Source organism: Tamandua tetradactyla, chromosome 24, assembly GCF_023851605.1.
Source record: "Tamandua tetradactyla isolate mTamTet1 chromosome 24, mTamTet1.pri, whole genome shotgun sequence".
In the NCBI taxonomy this organism is placed as follows: Eukaryota; Metazoa; Chordata; class Mammalia; order Pilosa; family Myrmecophagidae; genus Tamandua; species Tamandua tetradactyla.
Window position 1 is genome coordinate 27,443,499 of NC_135350.1, and position 24,050 is coordinate 27,467,548.

Genomic DNA, 24,050 nt, shown 5'->3' on the forward strand with positions numbered 1-24,050 from the left:
ATGACAGAGGTTTAGAATAAGCTGAACTGAATGTCAAAGAAGAGAGAACAAAGCTGTCCAGTAAGAAAATCCTAGGTAAAAGAGTGAAAGCAATCTCCAGAATAAACTAATTAAGGAAATTAAATGCCTAGATGCCAGCAAAAAATAACAAATCATACTAGCATAATTGAAGCTATGGCCAACTCAAAGGGAAAAAAAAACCAACAATTCAAATGAGATACAGGGGTTGAAACAATTAATTCAGGATGTTCAAACAGACATGGAAAATCTCATCAAAAACCAAATCAATGAATTGAGGGAGGCTATAAAAAAGGCAATGCGTGAACAAAAAGAAGCAATTGAAAGTCTGAAAAAATAAATCATAGAACGCATGTGAATGAAAGAAAGGCACAGAAGAAGAGATGAAAAAAAACAATGGAAACCCACAATGTTAGATTTCAAGAGGCACAAGATAGGAATAGAGAACTGGAAGACAGGACATCTGAAATCCAACAAGCAAAAGAAAATATATGGAAAAGAATGGAAAAATATGAGCAGGGACCCACAATACGGAATGACAACATGAAGTAACGAATATATGTCTTGTGGGTATCCCAGAAGGAGAAGGGAAGGGAAAAGGAGGAGAAAGACTAATGGAGGAAATTATCACTGAAAATTTCCCAACTCTTATGAAAGACTTAAATTTACAGATCCAAGAAGTGCAGCATACCCCAAACAGAACAGATCCAATTACACATATCCCAAGATGCTCACTAATCAGAATGTCAGATGTCAAATCAAAAAAGAGAATTTTAAAAGCAGTAAGAGAAAAGCAACCCATCACAGACGAGGGAAGCACAATAAGACTAGGCATAGATTTCTCAGCAGAAACCATGAAGGCAAAAAGACAATAGTATGATATATTTAAGATTCTAAAAAAGTAACACTGCCAACCAAGAATTCTATATCCAGCAAAACTGTCCTTCAAAAATGAGGAGGAAATTAAAACATTTTCAAACAAAAAAAAACACAGAGGGAATTTGTAACCAACAGTCCGGCTCTGCAAGAAATACTAAAGGGAGCAGCAGGCACAGATAAGAAAACAAGTTAGTAGACAAAGATAGAGAGAGGTGTGAAGAATGTAGATATGAAGACTATCAGTAAAAGTAAAAAGAGGAAAACTCTAGATATGACATATAAAATCCAAAAGGCAAAATGGCAAAAGAAACTACTGCCTTTACACTAATAACACTAAATGTTAATGAATTAAATCCCCAATAAAAAGACATAGACCAGCAGAACAAATTAAGAAACAGGACCCATTTATATTCTGTCTAGAGGAGAGACATTTTAGACGCAAGGACAAACACAGGCTGAAAATGAAAGGTTGGGAAAAGATATTTCATGCAAACAACAATCAGAAAAGAGCATGAGTAGCTATACTACTATCCAACAAATTAGACTTTAAATGTAAACCAATTAAAAGAGACAAAGAAGGGCACAATGTATTGATAAAAGGAACAATTGAACAACAAGACATAACAATCACAAATATATGCACTGAGCCAGAGTGCTCCAAAATACACGAGGAAAACAGAAATAGACACATCTACCATAATAGCTGGAGACTTCAATTCCCCACTCTCATCAATGGACAGAACATCTAGAAGAGGATCAATAAAGAAACAGAGAATTTGAATAATACAATAAACGAACTAGATTTAACATACATTTATAGAACATTACACCCCACAACAGCAGGACACACCCTTTTCTCAAGTGCTCATGGATCATTCTCAAGGATAGACTATATGCTGAGGCACAAAGCAAGTCTCAATAAATTTTAAAAGCTTGAAATCATACAAAACACTTTCTTGGATCATAAAGGAAAGGAGTTGGAAATCAATAGCAGGCAGAGGGCCAAAAAATTCACAAATATATGGAGGCTGAACAACACACTCTTAAACAACCAGTGGGTTAAGGGAGAAATTACAAGAGAAATCAGTAAATATCTCGAGGCAAATAAAAATGAAAACACAACATATCAAAATTTATGGGATGCAGCAAAGGCAGTGCTAAGAGGGAAATCTACTGCCCTAAATGCCTATATCAAAAAAGAAAGAAGAGCAAAAATCGAGGAATTAATTGGAAGAAATAGAGAAAGAACAGCAAACTAACCCCAAAGCAAGCAAAAGGAAAGACATAACGAAGGTTAGAGCAGAAATAAATGAAATTGAGAACATGAAAACAATAGAGAAAATCAACCAAACTAGAAACTGGTTCTCTGAGAAAATCAATAAAATTGATGGACCCTTAGCAAGGCTGACAAAAGAAGGAGGATGCAAATAAATAAAATCAGAAATGGAAGAGGAGGCAACCACTGGCCCCAAAGAAATAAAAGAGGTAATGAGAGGATACTATGAACAACTTTATGCTAATAGGCTAGATAACGCTGATGAAATGGACAACTACCTAGAAAAGAATGAACAACTAACACTGACTCGAGAAGGAACAGATGACCTCAACAAATCAATCACAAGTAAAGAAACTGAATCAGTCATTTAGAAGCTTCCAAAAAAGAAAAGTCCAGGACCAGATAGCTTCACATGTGAATACCAAATATTCAAGAAAGAATTAATACCAATACTGTTCAAACTCTTCAAATAAACTGAGAGGAAGAAAGGCTACAGAACTCATTCTATGAAGGCAACATCACCCTCATACCAAAGCCAGACAAAGATACTACAAGAAAAGAAAATTACAGACCAATCTAATGAATATAGTAGCAAAGCTCCTCAAAAAAATTCTTGCAAATTGAAGACGCACATTAAACACATTAAAAGAAAAGAATTAAATACCATGACCAAGGAGGATTCATCTCGAGTATGCAAGGATCGTTCAACATAAGAAAATTAAAAATGTAATATACCATATCAACAAATCAAAGCAGAAAAATCACATGATCATCTCAACTGAGGCAGAAAAGGCATTTGACCAAATTCAATATTCTTTCTTGTTGAAAACACTTCAAAGGATAGGAATAGAAGGGAACTTCCTCAACAATATAAAGGGAATATATGAAAATCCCCCAGCTAACAAAATCCTTGATGGGGAAAAACTGAAAACTTTCCCCCTAAGATCAGGAACAAGACAAGGATGTCCACCGTCACCACTGTTATTCAACACTGTGTTGGAAATTCTAGCCAGAGCAATCAGACAAGAAAAAGAAATACAAGGCATCAAAATTGGAAAGGAAGAAGTAAAACACTCACTGTTTGGAGATTTTATGATACTGTATGTCAAAAACCCTGAAAAATCTACAGCAAAACTACTATAGTTAATAAATGAGTACACCAAAGTGGCAGGTTACAAGATCAACACTCAAAAATCTGTAGTGTTTCTATACACTAGTACTGAGCAATGTGAGCAGGAAATCAAGAAAATAATTCCATTTACAATTGCAACCAAAAGAATAAAATATTTAGGAATAAATTTAACTAAGGATACAAAAGACCTATACAAAGAAAACCACAAGAAACTGCTAAAAGAAATCACAGAAGACATAAATAAGTGGAAGGGCATACTGTGCTCATGGACTGGAAGACTAAATATAGTTAAGATGTCAATTCTACCTAAATCGATTTATAGATTCAATGCAATACCAATTAAAATGCCAAAAACTTACTTTTCAGAAATAGAAAAACCAATAACCAAATTTATCTGGAAGGGCAAGGTGCCCCAAATAGCTAAAATTATACTGAGAAAGAAAAATGAAGTCGGAGGTCTCACACAATCTGACTTCAAGGCATACTATGAAGCTACAGTGGTCAAAACAGTATGGCACTGGCATAAAGATAGACACACTGACCAATGAAATCAAATAGAGTGTTCAGATATAGGCCCTCTCATTTATGGACAACTGAGCTTTGATAAGGCAGTCAACACTATTCACCTGGGACAGAGCAGTCTCCTCAATAAATGGTGCTTGGAGAACTGTATATCCACATACAAAAGAATGAAAAAGGATTCATATTTCATACCCCATACAAAAATTGACTCAAAATGGATCAAAGATCTAAACATTAGCGCTAAGACCATAAAACTTTTAGAAGAAAATGTAGGGAAATATCTTATAACACTTGTAACAAGGGCACGTCACAGTGACTCAACAGGCAGAGTTCTCGCCTGTCATGCGAGAGACCCGGGTTCATTTCCCAGTGCCTACGTATGTAAAAAACAAACAAACAAACAAACAAACAAACAAACTTGTAACAGGAGGCAGTTTCCTAGATCTTACACCCAAAGCACAAAGACTGAAGAAAGAAACAGATAAATAGGAACTCCTCAAAAGTAAACACTTTCATGCATCAAAGAACTTTGTCAAGAAAGTAAAATGACAGACTACACAATGGGAGACAAGATTTGGAAACGACGTATCAGATAAGGGTCTAGTATCAAAAATATATAAAAAGATTGTTCAACTCAACAACAAAAAGACAAACAAGCCAATTACAAAATAGCAAAAAATAAAGACACTTCTCAAAAGAGGAAATGCAAGTAGCTAAAAGGCACATGAAAAGATGATCAACTTTCCTGGCTATTAGGGAAATGCAAATCAAACCACAATGAGATATTATCTCACACCCACCAGAATGGCCATTATCAATAAAAAAAAAAAAAATGACAAGTGCTGGAGAGGATGTGGAAAAGAGGCACACTTATCCACTATTGGTGGGGATGTCAAATGGTACAACTGCTGTGGAAGGCAGTTTGGCAGTTCCTCAGGAAGCTAAGTATAGAAGTGACATACGATCTGGCAAAACCATTGCTAGGTACCTGTCAGAGGACATGAGGGCAAGGATATAAATGTACATTTGCATACCAATGTTTATAGCAGCATTATTTACAATTGCCAAGAGATGGAAACAGTCCAAATGTCCACCAACAGACAAGTGGCTAAAGAAGCTATGATATACACATACAATGGAATATTACACAGCTATAAGACAGAATAAAGTCATGAAGCATGTGACAATGTGGATGGACCTTGCAGACATTATGCTGAATGAAGTTAGTCAGAAACAAAAGGACAAATAGTGTATGGTCTCACTGATATGCACTAACATTAATAAATGAACTTGGAGAATTTCAATTAAGAACAGAGGTCATCAGGAGATAGAAAGAGGGTAGAGACAGGGTAATTGGAGCTAAAGGGAGCTAAAGGGATACAGATTGTTCAACAGGACTGATTGTAAAAATTCAGAAATGGATAGCACAATACTACCTGATTGCAGCACAATAATGTAAGTACACTGAATGAAGCTGAATGTGAGAAGGATAGAGGGAGGAGGGTTGGGGGCACAAATGAACCCAGAAGGAAAGATAGATGATAAAGACTGAGATGGTATAATCTAGGAATGTCTACAGTGTACAATGATAGTGACTAAATGTATAAAATTAAAAATGTTTTGCATGAGGAACAACAAAGAAATGTCAGTACTGCAGGGTGTTGAAAATAGATGGTCATTCATATTTTAAAACTTCAACTTCTATTTAAGACTAAAGCAAGAAATGTTTATTGGGTACAAAATCTATATTTTGATTAGTGCATTTCCCGATATAACTTATATGGACAGTTTAACTGAACACCATAAATACATGTAACCTTGAACAGGGGATGAGATTTCGTAGGTTTGTCCAGTGTGATGCCCTGATAAATCTCAGAGTAATTTGAACAGTCAAAAAAGAAGTATTTCCAAAGTCCCCTTGGGGGAATGGTGAGAAAAGAGGAAAATTCAACTTCCCCAACTGGAGAATTCCTGATATTCTTGCAAGCAGTAGAAACAACCAAATCTATAAGCCGAGCCCTCAATCTTGGGGTTTGTTCATATGAAACTTATCCCCGCGAAGGATAGGATAAGCCTCCTTAAAGTTAGGCCTAAGAGTCACCCCCAGAGAACCTCTTTTGTTTCTCAGATGTGGCCTCTCTCTCTCTCTCTCAGCCAAGACAGCAACCAAACTCACTGCCCTCCCCCTCTCTACGTGGGACATGACTCCCAGGGGTATCAACTACCCTGACAACATGGGACAGAAATCCTAGAATGAGCTGGGACTCAGCCCCAAGGGATTTTGAGAAAACCTTCTCGACCAAAAGGGGGGGAGAGAGAAATGAGACAAAATAAAGTATCAGTGGTTGAGAGATTTCCAACAGAGTCAAGACATTATCCTGAAGGTTATTCTTACACATTATATAGATATTCCCTTTTTAGGTTTTAAGGTGTATTAGAGTGGCTAGAGGGAAGTGCCTGAAACTGTAGAGCTGTGTTCCAGTAGCCATGTTTCTTGAAGATGATTGTATAGCTTTTGCAATGTGACTGTGAAAACTTTGTGTCTGATGTTCCTTTTATCTATGGTATGGACAAATGGGTAAAAAATATGGATAAAAAATAAATAATAGGGGGAACAAAGGTTAAAAGAAATTGAGTAGGTTGAAATACTAGTGATCAGTGAAAGGAAGTGATAAGGGGTATAGAAAAAAAAATAGGGGAAACAAAGGTTAAAATATACTGGATAGATGGAAATACTAGTGGTCAATGAGAAGGACAGGTAAAGGGCTTGATATGTATGAGCTTTTTCTTTTTTCTTTTTATTTATTTTTCTGGAGTGATGCAAATGTTCTAAGAAATGATCACGGTGATGAATATACAACTATGTGATGACATTGTGAGCCACTGATTGTACACCAAATATGGAATGTTCATATGCTAAAAATGCTCATGTTTCTATGTTGTTTTGTTTTGTCAATAAAAAGAAAAAAACATATCCAAATTAAAAAAAAAAAGAAAAGAAACACTGTATGTGTATGCTATTAAAACCAAATGGTACCAAATGAAATGTGACTGTTATATATTTAGGATGTGCCATCGTGATAACCATAAGGAAAATATATGAAAAATTTATCGAGAGAGCTAAGAGAGGGGATTCACCATGGTACAATAAAAAAAAAAAATCAAATCAATATGAAAGTAAGCATTACTAGAATAATTAAGTGACAAAAAAGATAAAAGACTTATAAAGACTAACCAGTAAAAAGGCCGAAGAAAGTCCTGTAATATCAGTACTGATTTTAAATGTAAATGGTTTGAACTTTCCACTCAAAAGGGATTGGCAAAATGGATAAAAAAGCATGGCCCAAATAAATGCCATCTATAAAAGATTCACCTTAAATTCAAAGACATAAGTGGGCTGGAAGAAATATACCATGCAAGTAGTAATCAAAAGAGAGATGGGGTAGCTATACTAATATCAGATAAAACAGGCTTTAAATCAAGTAAAATTACAAAAGACAAAAAGAGATAAAGATGGTCATTATATACTGATAAAGGAATCTATTCAACAACATACAATAATTACAAAAATATATACACCTAACTGGAGAGTCCTAAGATATATAAAGCAAATATTGACAGATCTAATGGGAGAAACTGATGGTTGTACATTAATAGCAGGAGACTTTAACACATTACTTTGAATAATGGATAGAACATGTAGACAACTGATCAGTAAAGAAATACAAGACTGAGGGAGAAAAGGAAAATTCTCACATATGGAGAAATTAAACAATGTACTCTTAAACAACCAATGCATCAAAGAAGAAATCACAGAGGAAACTAGGAAATAAATTCAGGAGTACAAAAATGAAAATACAACATGCCAAAATCTATGGATTGCAGCAAAGGCAGTGCTAAGAGGGAAATTTATAGCTCTAAATGCTTACATTAAAAAAGAATAAAGATTTCAAACTCTGAGACTTTATGTCATTACTGGAAGAATTATAAAAAGAAAACAAACTAAAATCAGAGCAAACAGAAGGAAGGAAATAAAAGATTAGAGAAAAATGATACAAGAGAATAAAAACACAAATAGAGAGCATTCATAAAACCAAAAGGTGGGTCTGTGAAAGAGCAATAAAATTGACAAAGCTTTAGACTGATGAAGAAATAAAGGCAAGGAACACAAATAATGAAAATCAGAAATGAAAACCAGGGCATTATTCCCAACATTACTGAAATGAAAAGGAGTATAACTATATGCCAAAAAAATTGTATAACCAACATGAAATGTCCAAATTCCTACGGGAAAAAAAAAAGAAACTATTTACACTGACTCTAGAAAAAAAGAGATACTCTCAAGAAATCAGTAGAGATTTAATCAGTAGTTAAAAATTTCCTAACAAAGTCCAGGACCAGATGACTTCCCAGGGGAATTTTACCAAACATTCAAAGAATGATTAGCAGTAATCCTGGTAAAATTCTTCCAAAAAACTAAAGAGGAAGGAATATTCCCTAATTCATTCTATGAAGACAACATCACTCTCATATCAAAGTCAGATAAAGATACCACAAGAAAAGAAAATTGCAGTCTAATATTCTTTATACAGATGCAAAAATCCTCAACAATATACTAGCAAACCAAATACAATAGCACATCAAAAGAATCATTCATGGGCTTTATTCCAGCTACGTAAGACTGGTTCAACATAAGAAAATCAAATGCAATACACCATAATAACAGAATGAAGGAAAAACAAAAGATCATATCAATTAATGGAGAAAAGGCATTTGACAAAATCCAGCACTTCTTCTTGATTAAAACACTTGGAACACTAGGAATAGAAGAAACTTCCGCAACAATGTAAATGGCATCTATGAAAAACCCACAGCTAACATCCTATTTAAATGATAAAAGACTGAAGGCTTTCTCTCTAAAGAGCGGGAACAAGATAAAGATGTCCAGTGTCACTACCATTATTCAACGTTGCACTAGAAGGTCTTGCCAGAGCAATTGGGCAAGAAAAAGAAATAAAAAGGCATCCAAATTGAGAAGGAAGAAGTAAAAGTTTCCCCATTTGCAGGTAGCATGGTTCTACTACAGAAAATCCTAAAAAAAAATCCACAATAAAACTCCTACAGCTAATAAATGAATCAGTAGTGTTTCTACACAATGAACAATCAGATGAAATCAAGAAAAAAAATCCATTTACAATAGCAAATAAAAGAATCAAATCTAACCAAGAATTTATAAGACTTGTATAGAGAAAATGATAAAACATTGCTAAAAGAAATCAAAGACCTAAATAAATGAAAGGACATTCCAGTGTTCATGGATCTAAGACTAAATATTATTAAGATGTCAATTCTACCTAAAGCAATTTACAGATTCAACACAATAACAACCAAAATTCCAGCAATGTTCTTTAAAGAAATGGAAAAGCCAATCATCAAATTTACATAGAAGGATAACGGGCCCCAATAGCTAAAGCCATGTTAAAAAGGAAAAGTTGGAGGAGTCACACTTCCTAATCTTAAATTTTTTTACAAAGCCACAGCAATCAAGACAGCATGATACTGGTACAAGTACAGATATACAGATGAACATATTCAAATCAAGAGCTCAGAAATCAACTCTTACATTTATGGCCAACTGATTTTTTGACAAATGGGCAAAGACCACTCTACTGAGTAAGAATGATCAATTCAACAAGTGGTGCTGGGAAAACTGGATATCTGTGTGGAAAAGAATGAAGGGGGACCCCTACCACATACAAAAAATAAATTGAAAATGAACCAAATACCTAAATATAAGAGCCAGAAATATCAAACTCTTAGAAGAATATGTAGGGAAACACTTTCAGGACCTTTATATTCTGAAGTCTCTTAGGCTTATTACCTTTATATTCCTTTATATTCTGAAGTTTCTTAGGCTTATTACCCAAAGCACAAGCAACAAAAGAAGAAACTGATAAACGGGACCTCATCAAAATTTAAAACCTTTACACCTCAAAGGGTTTTATCATGCAAGTAAAACAAAAACCTACACAAAAGGAAAATATATTTGGAAAGTGGCTGTCCAATAAGGGTTTAATATCCAGAATATATAAAGGAATCCTTCAACTCAACAACAAAAAGACAAACAACCCAATTTTAATATGCCAAAAGATTTGAAAAGACAACTCTCTAAGAATATACACAAATGGCCAATAAGCATACGAAAAGACGCTCAACATCATTAGCTATTAGGGAAATGCAAATCAAAATCGCAATAACATACCATTTCACACCCACTACAATGGCTACTAACAACAACAAAAAAGGCAAATTACAGTGTTGGAAAGGATGTAGAAAAATAGGAATACTCGTTCGGTGCTGGAAAGATTGTAAAATACTATAGCCATCATGGAAGACAGTTTGGTAGTCCCTCAAAAGTTAAATATTATTGTATGATGCACCAACTTCTAGGTGTAATAAGCAGGTACTCTAACAGATTTTTGTATACACATGTTCATAGCAACATTATTCACAATATCCAAAAGATGATAACCACTCAAGTGTCCATCAACCAATGAATGGATAAACAAAATGTGATATATAAACACAATAGAAAATAATTCAGGTGTAAAATGAATGAAATTCTGATACATGCAACAACATGGATGAACCCTGAAGACATGTTAAGTGAAATAAGCCAGACACAATAGGACAAATATTGTATGATCTCATTTATACAAAATAATTAGAATAAGCAAACTTGTACAGTCAGAATCTAGAATACAGGTTACTAGGGGTGGGGGTGGAGGGGTGGATGGGTAGGGAATAGCAGCTAAGGTTCATAAGGTAGAGTTTCTATTTGGGACAATGGAAAAGTTTTGATAACGGATGGTGATATTGGTAGCATAACCTTGTGAACATAATTAAACAGCACTGAATTAGGTATTTAAATGTGGTTAAAAGGGGAAAAGTTAGGTTGCATATACAGTAATAAAATAAAATTTTTTAAAAATCCATTGAACTGGGCAGGCCATGGTGGCTCAGTGGCAGAGTTCTTGCCTGCCAGAGACGGGTTCAATTCCCAGTGCCTGCCCGTGCAAAAAAAAACCCACTGAATTACGCAACACAGTGAATCCTAAATTAAGCCATGTACTATAATTAATAATACAATTATAACAATATGCTTTCATCAATTCTAATAAATGTACCATACCAATGCAAGGTGGTAATAGCAGTGTAGTATATGGAATCCTGTATTTTATGCCTGATTGTTTTATAAACCCATAGCTTCTCTTAAAAAAAAAAAAAGTATCCCCTTATGGAAATTGTTAAAACAGATGGCTAGGTCCCACTTCAGAGTTCTTATTTCAAACTTCAGAGTTCTTATTTCAATAGGTCTGGGTGAAGGGGGTTCAAAAATTCTAATTTTTGAATAAGTTCCTGAGTGATTTAGATGCTGCTGGTTAGAGAAACAATACCTTAGATGAACAGAAATACAGTGGCTCAATGTTTCCTTGCTTTTAAATATTTTCAGCTATATTATCTTTCAGATAATATGCTGTCCTCCCTGCATTCAGTAGGTCACTCTTACCGCTATTATAAAATTTCTTACAGAAGAGATGCGAAAGTAATAAAGTGAAGCACAAATTCTTTTATTTGCACAATTCCTTTATTAGCACAAATAAAGCTAAATATAAAGTTAAGCACGTAAGTATCTCAATTCTATCTTTTTTTCCTCCACTACATGTGTGATGATAGGTAAAATAATCTCTCTGTCTTCTTATGTGTAAAAAGTACTCTATCTCATAGAGTTTTTATGAGAATGTGAAATAATGCATATAAAACCTGGAATATTGTAAGCATAGTGATAGCTAGAGTTAGGTGATTTTACTTATTATAATTATTATTAGATAATTTAGAGAACAGTTCTGAAAGAAGAAAACATCCACAGTTACTTCCTTGTCTTGCTTATTTCTCCTTTAATTCAAATCATTTTTTTTCCTGTATTAGAGAAGCTGCGGGTTTGCAGAACAATCATGCCTAAAATACAGGATTCCTATATACCACCATATTATTAATACCTTGCTTTGGTGTGGAACATTTGTTAGAACTGATAACACAATTTAATAATTATACCATTAACTACAGTCCACAGTTTAACAGGGTTCACTGTGTTGTGTAGTTCCATGGATTTTTAAAATTTTTATTCTGTTACCATATATACAATTTAACAATTTCCCTTTTAATCACATTCAAATCTACTATATAGGGAAATAACTTTTTACTTAAAAAGTCTAAAACTCTTTTACTATTATTTATAGTAATAGTGCTAATATAATTTAAAGTCATAGCAATCCTCCCACATTAAACTCTGCTACAGAACTTTTTACTAATTCTCTGGATTTTTTGACAGCAGCAGGTATGTTAATTTTAGAATTTTTCATATGTGCAAATTCAAACCTAATTATATTTTATGTTTAATTAGAATCTAAGGATTAAATGCTGATATTTCTCCATTAATAGTTTTATAACATGCACAGCAGAATGAAGAACAAATCAACCACAAATCTCTTTTTCCTCTGGTCAATACAATCTGTTTTCATTGTCAAGTTTCTAACAAGAAGTAATACAAGCCTAATTAATATAGTCTGTTGGGTCATGTATTTCTGAAGGATATGTATCTGTTTTTGTTTTTGTATGCTGCATGGTAGGGGGTCACACTCCATCCTTTTTCCATGTGACTATACCCATTATTGCAGCAACATTTGTTGAATTTCTTTTCTTTTTTTTTTTTTTTTTTTGAGGGAAGTGCATAGGCCAGGAATCGAACTCGGGTCTCCTACATGGCAGATGAGAATTCTACTACTGAACTACCCTTGCACCCCATTATGTATTTGTTTTAAGCAGAATATTTAACAAAGCCCTCATCCACTTCAACCAGTCATTTAAAAAAGCGATGTGGTGACTAACAATAAATATCCAAATGTATTCCATTTATTTTAACCAGTAGGTGACAGTGATATGCACTTAAGTCTCTTAATAAAAGTATAAATACTAAAAGTCCTATTATATCTTTGGAACATAGCTGTCGTCTACTAGAGCATTATTAGGAGAAACTTCCATCAGCAAACTTATATTGGAATTTTGATAAAGTATTATGAGGACTGATATTAGCTAAGAACTTATAGGAATGGCAATCTATTTCACAATCATCTACTACCCAAAATTTCTGTATCTATACTATATAGTATGCTCATTTTTAAGAAAAGATTTTAATATCAAAATGGAATTATCTTAATTTCTAGAAATATATACTGTATCCATCACAAGATTTTAAAATGAACTACTTGATCTTAAAAACCAAGTTACTCTGTATCTAAAAATATTCAGAGAAGGGTTGGTCTAGATTGAAAAAACAATGTCTGGTGTGGTGTAATTTTCAAACCTCATCAGCTCAGATATTCTCTGCTGACCCAAGGTAATCACTATCTACTCAGAGCAATTCAAATCTGCTTCAAAGTACACTAAATATTCCCAGACTACTAGGAAACTACTGAACATTTATGAACAGTGTGAATCCAAAGCAAAGTATGGTGATCACATAGTAGTAGCATAGGTGTGGCAAATAATGTGTGGCCAGCTCTCAGTTAACAACTACCAAAACTGAGTTACCACTATATAACCTCACTGGAACTTGAAAGGCATTTTGAGAATCTCTAAAAAAAAATCTCATGGCAATTTTCTTTAACACACATATTAACAAGCTGTTTTACTGGGCCAGAAAAAAAAATGTACAGACAAACCTCAGAGATATTTCAGGTTTGGTTCTAGATAATCGTAATATAGTGAGTATTGTAATACAATGGGTCACACGAAGTTTTTGGTTTTCCAGTGCATAATAATGTTGTTTACATTACCCTGTAATCTATTAAGTGTGCAACAGCATCAAGTCTAGAAAACAACATACATACCTTAATTAAAATGTGACACAGACACGAAGTGAGTACATGTTGTTGGAAAAATGGCAACTACAGACTTACTCAACACAGGATTGCCCCAAACCTTCAATTTATAAAAAACACAGTATCTGCAAAGCGCAACATAGCGAAGCACAATGAAACGAGGAATGCCCATATACTGGGACTTTACATTTAAAGTTTCTTCTCTTTAAAGTATAATATATGTCACTTGCCAGAATAAAGAGCCTAAAAATAACACCAAATTTTGAAAAATTGAGGGACATTAAAGGTATCGCCTTTTACATGGCCTTCGTTATGCTTAAAAATCTTGAAAAAATTCAGTGTTTTTCCCAAGGTGACAGATTTAAAATCATGTGCAAATATTTGTGCTATAATTTAATCTCCCAAAGAATCCTTCACAGGGCATAAATAATATCCACTGGGATGGATTAGCTATTATATAAGCTTTGTTGTTATTGTTTCCCATATTCATGGAAATTTATAGAATAAATGTGTACCATGAAGACGAGGACAGAAAATGGAACATATATTTTGACTCCACTGTTGAAGGAAAGTGCTAGTATTGTAGAACAGGCCAGACTAAACAAAAATAGTGAGTTTATCTGGGTATAACACAAATCAACATACACATTCTTTTAAAAAGGTAAGCCTTCTTGTGACAATGAACATGAACAACTCAGGTCAGGCATCCTATACCCAGAGTAATAAATTAATAAATAAAATAAAGAATAGCTGAGACTAGCAGTACTTTCCCTCAATGCCAGTCTGAAGAATGAAATAGCAAATAGAAATGTATGGATAGAATGACTATAACTATAGTTATTTTAAACGGTTACATGATAAAAGTCAAAGAAAAAGGAAATAAAAAATGTCTAATCTATAAAATTAAAACATAAGTGATAAAATATACTGACAAGTAATGTGTAAAACTGAAGATGTTCCCAGAAGAAAAGTTCTTGAGGAAAACCTCACCATTTTTGGCTACTTCTGCTATGATGTTAGCTATTTTAGCTGTGCAGGAAGACTGTGGACTCAGCAGACTTGCAAAGAGTTGAAGTATTCCACTTCCTTGGATTTTTTCACTCGTTTCCATATCTGAAAGACACATACAAAGAGTTTCAATAAAAAATCTTCAGCCCTAACACAGACAAATTAATCTACAATAAAGATTCAAGAATTTTCCCCCATAATAGATACTAGTTTCAATATGCATTCAGATGTGCTTATATACATACCTCCAGCTATACATTGTTGCTTTCATCTTGAGTTTTAATCTGCACAAAACACTTTAAAAAACAATCTTGTCTATCTTCATTCAGACAATACAGAATTTTTTCTGAATTTACCATTTGCGAACTGAACTTACTTTTCCATGTTTAGTTCCAACTCCATCAGAGTAGGAGTGCTTTTTTCTACTTCCATTCTTGAATTCTTAGAGCTGGACAGCATATTATTTTATATAAACTCTATGAATCCCTATAACATAGCATCTTCAAAAAAAAAAAAGGCAATCACAATGAGCAGGAAATTTACCTCAAATTATTTTATATGAAATGAGTTAGTGACGGCTAAGGAGATCATACAGTTCCATATTATATTAAGTATTTCATTACAACTCATTCAAACTACCACTAGCGAAGAAGGGAAATAACAAAAGACCATGGTATTCAGAACTCTATTCAGTGAAACAGAAATTTAAGAGGTCCCTACTTCTTTCCATTCCTTCTCTTTTTAAATACAAATAGAAGCCTATGAAACCATGCCCCCTTCACCTGTTACTGAGGGCACAACCTATTAAAATAAAAGTCAGTAGCACCTAGAATGATGATGGAAATAAAGAACAGCTCAAGAAATTAAAACTACCATTTCATTCTGTGGAATCCAGAGAAATGGCACATGATTAAAGATGGAGGTTTATAAGGTTCATTACAGCATTCAATATAAAACTGATTCTATGTATAGCTCCTATTTATATCCTTTAGATCTCTCTGGATATATATACAAATAATAGAGAACTTCAATCCCGACAACAACCGCAAAAGCAAAGAAAAAAAAGTTTTGCATGATGTGAGAAACTACGTTTAATTAGAGAAACATATGCATGAGTATGTGACTGCATGTGTAAATCAAATGTATTTCTAATCATGGGTTCTGGTCAAAAAAAAAGTTTAAAAACACTGTTTCATGCATCCCTTGACTATCCAGCACTCTGGGTAAAGAACTTAGCATCATCAGAAGCTAGAATTGTCAAATGGCTTAGTATTCACAGAAGTAACAGAAAACTACATGGAAAAATAGGCTCCCACCGATTTATTCTCTTGAAAAAAGAGTCATTTGCAACCAGTTACACACACACATGCAGAGTCCATCTTAATTATTCATAGATTCCATATCTGCGAAATTGCTTACTAATTTGTAACTCTAAAATCAATACAGTACTTTTACAGTCATTTGCAAAAATACACAGAGCAACAAAAAATTTGAGCCACCAGACTCACATATTCCAGCTGAGGTCAAACAAGATAACACAAGATCTGCCTTCTTGCTTCTACTCTTATTTGATAAACAGGTGTCCTTCAAGTAGTTTTACCATTTCCGTGCTTTTTGTTAATCATTCCATTGTTTAAAATAACCCCCAAGCAAAGTACTGAAGTCTGCGTGTTTCTAAGTCCAAGAAGATAACGATGTGCCTTACTGAGAAAGTACGTACGTTAGATAAGCTTTTTCTGGTACAAGCAGCAGTGTTTTAGCTGTGAGTTCTGTGTTAATGAATTAACAGTTAGGTGTCTTTAAACAGAAATACACAAAAAAACAAAGTTACATATTGATCATTTGACAAAAAATATGATGAGAGGTTCCCAATAACCTAGCCTCGTCTTTCTCCTAGAGCAATGGCTCAGTATTAGCCAATTCAGAATTCATGGTAACTTTATAAAATATGATGAAAATCAACTGTAATCATCTATGCATGTATCTGTATGGCATCAGTACTACTGGCCAAATAACCAACATCATTCAATGCTGAAACTCTATCCATGCATTTTTTCCTACCATAATCTTGGTAAATTTTTATATCATTAATACTATGTTATTTTCTTACATATTATGTATTTAAATAAAAGGAATATTTTGGAAATACACTACAACCTCTTTATTTATTACTTGAAGAAATAGACAGAGAGATGAAGTAAACTTGTCTATATAGACACCAATCACACTAATCGCAGAGGTTAAACTGAAACCTCAGATTCAACCACACTAACAAGTCAACATACATGTCACCTGACCTCCACTGGTGTTATTTCTTTTATATAGAAAATTTATTTGCACATAAATAGATGAAATCTGTCCTTTTTTATGATATCACTATAACTATGCTTCTTACAAATTATTACAAATGTAAAGTACACTTGATGGAACATATAAGAGAACACTGTCCATTTTAGCAAGGCCAATTAAAATATAACATGTCTTTCTGCTTTTGTTTCTTGGATGAAAAACATAAGCTCTTAAGGTACTACCTGAAATCTGACACCTAAGATTCATTCATTAATTTTTTAGCAAAAAAGAACTGAACTCAACTTGCTATGTTAAAATCCTTCTTTTTCTGACCAGTGCTCCCAGATGACGCACAACCTTAGAACAGAGGGTCAGATTGCCCAGGAGTGCAGTCCCACCATCTGTTGGTGCTGGTATGACAGTAAGAGTCTGGCATAAGCCATGAATCATGATTAGATGTGAAGCTGAGGCATTGTGTGTGTGGAGCCGAATAGTTAACTGCAAATCCCCCATGCATGTCTCATTTTGACTATAACTGAAATAATAACTTACCATCAGAGCTGAAGGGCTAGGAAAAAAAAGAAAACAATACAATATACAATTCTTATTATACTCTGACTGTTGAGATTTCACAGACTAAACTCCAAAGAATTGGGAGAATAACTGTACTAAAACAGGAATTAAGGATTTGGGAATAGTATTTTATTCTATTTTTTTTAGAGCAAGTAGGTAGAAAATTTATTAAGTACACATGCAGAGAAGGAACACATGGGCACTCTTGCAAAGAAAGAGGTGAGGTTGAGAGGCCCTGGCACTGTGAGGCAACCTGCTTTTATAGATTTTTATTCTCTTGTAACTTGTATTAACTATCTGAATTCCCTCCTTTATGATGCTTGATTGTAGGTGACTCACCCAGGTAGGATTGAATGGCCCCAGGTGCTGTTTTCTGCTGTTCTTCTCAGAGATCTCTTCTCCTTGCACCCTGGCCATTTTTGGGAATTTGCCATTTGTTTGTCAGCAAGCCACCACCCTTATTCTACCCTGCCTCAGAATCACCAGGTACAGGGCCTTCTGCGAGTGGTTTCTCTCTCTCAGGTCCATCCTGTGGGTGGGTGCACGGTGCTTTGCCCCTTTCCCTTGATCAGAAGCATTGTGTTGCGTGGCTGAGCCAGTTTGTTTGTCCATTCACCTACTGATAGAAGTTGAGCTTGTTTCTAATTTTTAATGATTTTAAAGTGGCAATGAGCATTCATGTACACACTTTTCTGTCAACCTACCCTTTCATTTCTCTTGGGTAAATAATCAGGATAGTTACTGTTGAATTGTATGGAAAGTGACTAATTCATTTTGTAAAACTTGCCAAACTGTTTTCCGAAGTGTGGTCCCATTGCACAACACCTGAGCTCCAGTTTTCAACCTCCTGTTCAGTGCCCAGTACTGACACTGTTTATTTTTAAAACCTCAACCTTTCCGACAGATGTGTGGTTGTCTCTCAGGGTTTTGAATTGCAACTCCCTAAGGACTCGTGACGTTGAGTACCTTTCCATGTGCTTATTTTCCACTTGCATCTCTGCTTTGGTGATGTGCCTTTTCAAGTTTCTTGCCCCCATTTTTTTTTATGGGGTTGTTTGTTTTCTTATTATTGGGTCTTGGGCGTTCTTTTTTTTTCTTAACTTTTTTATTGTATTGCATAACATATATACAAAGCAAAGGAAAAAAAAAAGCAAAAGTTTTCAAAGCACTCTTCAACAAGTGGTTACAGGACAGATCCCAGAGTTTGTCATGGGCTACCATATGATTCTCTCAGATTTATCCTTCTAGCTGCTCCAGAAAATAGGAGGCTAGAAGGCTTAAATATTTTTTCTTTTATTTATTAATTTAAAAAATTAACAACAAACGAACAATAACATTCTTAACATATGATCATTCCGTTTTACATATATAATCAGTAATTTACAATATCATCACATAGTTGCAGATTCATCGTCATGATCATTTCTTAGAACATTTGCATCAATTCAGAAAAAGGAATAAAAAGACTACAGAAAAAGAAATAAAACGAAAACAGAAAAAAAGATTATACATACCATACCCCTCACCCCTCCCTTTCATTGATCACTAGCATTTTTTTAATGCTTTTGGCAGAGAAACAAAAAGGAAAAATGTAACCTGGTTTTCCATATAAATCTGATTTACAATTTCAGAAAAAAATCAGCAGTAATTCTATTTACCTGCTATCATGTAGATTTGACACAGGTTTAGAATTTAAACAGATGGGAATTACCCTTTTTCCTTTGGCATAAAACATAAAAAAAAAATACTGCTCATCACCAAAATACTACTGTCCAATAAATAACTATATTTCACATTATTTAATATGAACATTTTTAGTACTGATATTTACAGCATTTCAAAATAGTATATTATATGTGAGCTAAAAGATATTTTCAGATATCTGTGAGCACCTTTGAAATGATCTCAAAAGTGCCTTAATAAATACTCAGAGGTTGATGTTTGCAGGTCTGAATGAATGGCTAAGTGTAAAAAAAAAAAAACATGCACTGTGATCAGGAGCCCTAAAAACAAAAGGTACACTTTTCTTTATCTTTATCCAGATTTCTGTTGACAGATAACTATGATTCATCCACACTCCTTTTAGATGTTTGCAGGAATCAATTCAACATCTTTCTCTCCCATTACACTTAGGTAGAGTCATAAAACTGTTTAATTATGCCTACAAATTATAGGCACCTGGCAGTCCTTGAATTTTTAAGAACCCAAATGTGAAGGGCAATTGCTATTCTAAAATAGTATCTGTGGGAGTGACTGCAGGAGTCTTGTCCATCAGAGTTGCCCTTGCACACATTCTGTCCCTGAGGCCTTGCGTCCACACTCCCTGACTTCCTGACGCAAGGAGGTAGCTGAGCTATGAAACTATGGGTGACAGAAGGAAGAGAAGTGGGCGACTGAACCAGAAAAGTCTGAAGAGTAAATCAAAAAGCCAGGCTATGACACCACTTTGGGAGGGAAAGTTAAAGCACAACTCGTACAGGTTCTCAAGGCCAATAAATAGCCTGGTGGAAGAAGGGAAGGAATGTACAGAATGCTAAGAAACTCATAATTAAGATTACGGCTTGAGAAAGGTTAACATTTCCAAACAAAGCTGTAAATACATTAAAATAACTGACATAACATTGAATTACCAAGAAGGAGAAAGGGAGTTTTCAGGTATGCAGCCACAACAAGCTCAATTTATGATGTGCTAGCATATGGGCTTGAATTCATGGAGATTAATGAAAACATTTGATAACCAATTTACAGTAAATTACAAGTTAAAAAAACAAAAATAATGCCTGGTATTACTATTAATGTATTATATTAAATTGTTTAATGTTTTAAATTTTATTTTGAGTTACTTAAATAGCAATAAAGAGCCAGAACCTTTATATTAGGTGTTTCAGAGATCCTTATAGCAGTTTGAGAGTAGACAGATTTTCATCATAGACTCAGATTAAGAATTGAAATATAAGGACCACATAATATGCCTCAAAGAACCATCAGTATGATTTCTGTGGAACTGTATATTTCCCAAAGGACAGGGTTTTAGAATAAGGCGTAACAAGAGATCATCCTGTGCCTGGGTGATCTCATCCCAAACACAAAGATTCACTTACTACCAACACACATTAAGTTCCAAATCCTCTTTCCTTTTATCCAATTGAAGACAAAACATTTGCATTCGGATATACCATAAATATCTCAAATTTAACAAGTCCAAAATAAAATTTACCCTCTTTCCCTGAAATCATGCCTGTCTCTATCTCAGTGAATGGTGCAGAGCCCATCTAAGCCAGAAGCCCTATAGCCTTCTTACCACCCACACTTTATCAGAACCCAGGTTCCACAGATTTCATCTCAATAGTATCTTTTGCATCGGTCCTTTTCTTTCTACATTCATGTTACTTCAAAATGTTCTCAGCTTGGCCTTCATTAAATGCAATAGCCTCCTAAAAAGGCTTCCTAGTTCCTGCTGCCCCGCCCCGTTAATCTATCACACTAATACCCCAAAAAACTTCTGGAAAGGTATATTTTACGTCATGACCCTATTTTAAAGCTCTGAGTAGATCTCCAAAATTTTTAATTAAATATTCAAGGCTATCCATGATATTTCTTAATCCTATCTCCTGATATTTCTCCATAGGCAATTGTGCCAGTTTGAATCTATTATGCACCCCAGAAAAGCCATGTTTTAAATCCTGATCCAATCCTGTGGGTGCAGTCATTTCTTTTAATCCTAATTCAATACTGTAGGGTGGAACATTTTTATCAGATTATTATAAAGTGTGGTATACCCAATTGTGGGTGTGACCTTCTGAGCACATGGAAATGTGACTCCCCTCATTTAAGGCAGGTCTTGATTAGTTTACTGGAGTCCTTTAAAAGAGGAAACATTCTGAAGAAATCTCAGATACTTGGACTGCCAGCAGACAGAGCTGATGCAGACGTTTGGAGATTGAAATAGAAACAGCCCAGGTGCTAAACAAGGACTTACAGAAATAGCCAGAACCTGAAGAGAAGAAATCCTGGCCCCAGCAGATGCTAAGCTAAGAGATGAAACCCAGAGCTTTGTCCCAGAGCAGCTAAGTGAAGGCCCACAGACACTCAGAGAGGAAACCACTGGCATCGGAAGCCGGAAGCAACAGAACCGGGAACAAGGACCAGCAGAAGCCAGCCACATGCCTTCCCAGATCACCCTTCCTTGAGCCAAAGAATCTTTCTTTCTCTGGATGCCTTAGATAGGATATATTTATGGTCTTAGAACTGTAAACTTGCAACTTATTAAAATCCCTTTACTGAAGCTATTCCATTTCTGGTATATCACATTCCAGCAGTTTAACAAACTAATACAGCAATCCTATACTCTAGTCCCACTAAATTACTTATAGTAACCCAAATTAATCATCTTATTTCATACATCCTTACACATACAATATTCTCTCTGAATTGCAGCACCACATCCCACTCTCCCACATTTGCTCATTCAAGGGTACTTGATTAAAAAAAAAAAGGTACTCAATATCTTTTTAGTCATTTCTGACTACTACAAAAACTCTGTATCTCAAATTTATATTGAAAACTTTTTAAAAGTTCAAAGTATTTTCAAACATATTATCTCTTCATTTTTAAAAGTCATTTGTTATAAGTATGGTAGGCCATGTTTCCTTCATATTACAAGTAAGGCCATAAGATTATACTGGAAAATGAATGAGAAACCAGCTTTTCTGATTCCTAGTTCAGTGTTCTTTCTATCAAAATTGTCATTTAGAAGACGTATGTTGATAACACCTTGACTAGATTCTCCAAGTTATCACATGAAAAATATTTTTATTTAACATATTGTTGCCTTAGTTCTCATTATGAGAGATGTTAAATTGTCATACTTAAGGTGGCAATATAAGTGAATGTTCTTTTTCTTAGGACATACACATGGAAGTATTGTTTAAAAAGCATGATGTATACAACCTACTCTCAAATGCTTAGAAAATAGATCAGATAAATAGATGCTACATACATAGACAGGAAGATAGATGATAGAAGGTCAGTCAGACAGACAAATAGAATGATATATGCAATGTCGCAAAAAGTTAGAAATTGGTGGATCTGCGTATCTGGAAGAGTTATGCAGGAGGCATCCTGGAGTTCTCTATATAGGTTTTGTATTATTTTTGCAATTATCTGTAAGTTTTAAATTACCTCAAATTAAAGGTTAAAAAAAGAATTAAAGCAAGACACCTGAGTGAGAAAGCAATGTATAGTATTTTGGGATAGCTAAATGTGGCAGTAACTAAAGGAGGAAAGGGAGCTGAGTACAAAGAGCGTGAAACATTTAAAACATACAAGAAGCACAGAGTACTAAAATTAAGAAGCATAAAGAAAAGACTTGATAAATGAAAAATTAATATCTCTATAAGAAAGGGAAGTATATAAAGGGGAAAATCAATAAGATGGTATTTCCTCCAGTGATGAGAAATATTTACCCCAGTAAGGATCTTAAGCAAACAAACAAAAAGAACATAAGAAGCAGGGAAAAAAAGATCCATGCAGTTACTGAAAGGAAAGAGGGTAGAATAAAGACCTATTTACATAACGACTCACAATCAGGAACAGAATTTAAAAGGAAATTCAAGACATCTTACTAAGAGATTAAACGGAGAGAATAATTTTACACAATTATAAATGATTCTGATAGTCTTACAATAATTTCAATTCCAAGTATAACGTAAGCTATGGGAGTAGGGGCAAAGAGTTTGGAAGTCATCACTAGAATAATCAGGGAGATCTACTATTTGACCTATTTTTAGAGTACCACTAACTAGGTCATATAAGCAGAAGCTAAAAAAATAAAGAGTTGAATGGTTAAAAGTAAATGCAGGGGCGGGCCATAATGGCTCAGCAGGCAGAGGTCTTGCCTGCCATGCCAGACAGAGACCCGGGTTTAATTCCCAGTGCCTGCCCATGTTAAAAAAAAAAATGCAATACATGTATTGAGAAAGTAAACACCAAGAGGAACTATGCAAATGATTGTGATAAAAGTAGACTGTATAACTGGAATATTCAACTAGAAGTTGAAAGTAATTATTAAACATATGGTCCTTAATAGTAAATGTGGATTTCTTCACTTCAAACTAAATGAACGCGGATATAATAAATCACAATGAAGTTACAAGGTTTTCAGTAAAAAGACCCAACTCCATTCTACAGTCAAATACCATAGGGGAAAATACAAAGTAAAGTTAAATATGATTCTTTGAAATCCTTAATTTGTTAATTACTATGACTGATTCTCAAATACATGCTTCCCAAATAAATAAGTAGCTTCTTGGTGGAGCATCTCAAAGAATTAGTGATGTAAGAAACCTACGTAGGGAAATATGATTTGATACAAACTATAAGTCAAAGTAGTATAAGATTTACTTCACTTTCC

General features: G+C 34.4%; 1 protein-coding gene across 7 annotated transcripts in view; it reads right to left on the reverse strand.

Moving 5' to 3' along the window:
* RAP1GDS1 (Rap1 GTPase-GDP dissociation stimulator 1) overlaps window positions 1-24,050 on the reverse strand; it is a 275,737-nt gene that overhangs the window by 187,985 nt on the left and 63,702 nt on the right. For 6 of the 7 annotated variants that reach the window (XM_077142767.1, XM_077142766.1, XM_077142770.1 and 3 more), the window contains exon 3: window positions 14,759-14,881. In XM_077142767.1, the coding sequence (XP_076998882.1) occupies window positions 14,759-14,881 (123 nt within the window). Of the gene's footprint in view, window positions 1-14,700; window positions 14,882-24,050 lie in introns of those variants that run through there. The other variant, XM_077142771.1, reaches the window with a different exon arrangement.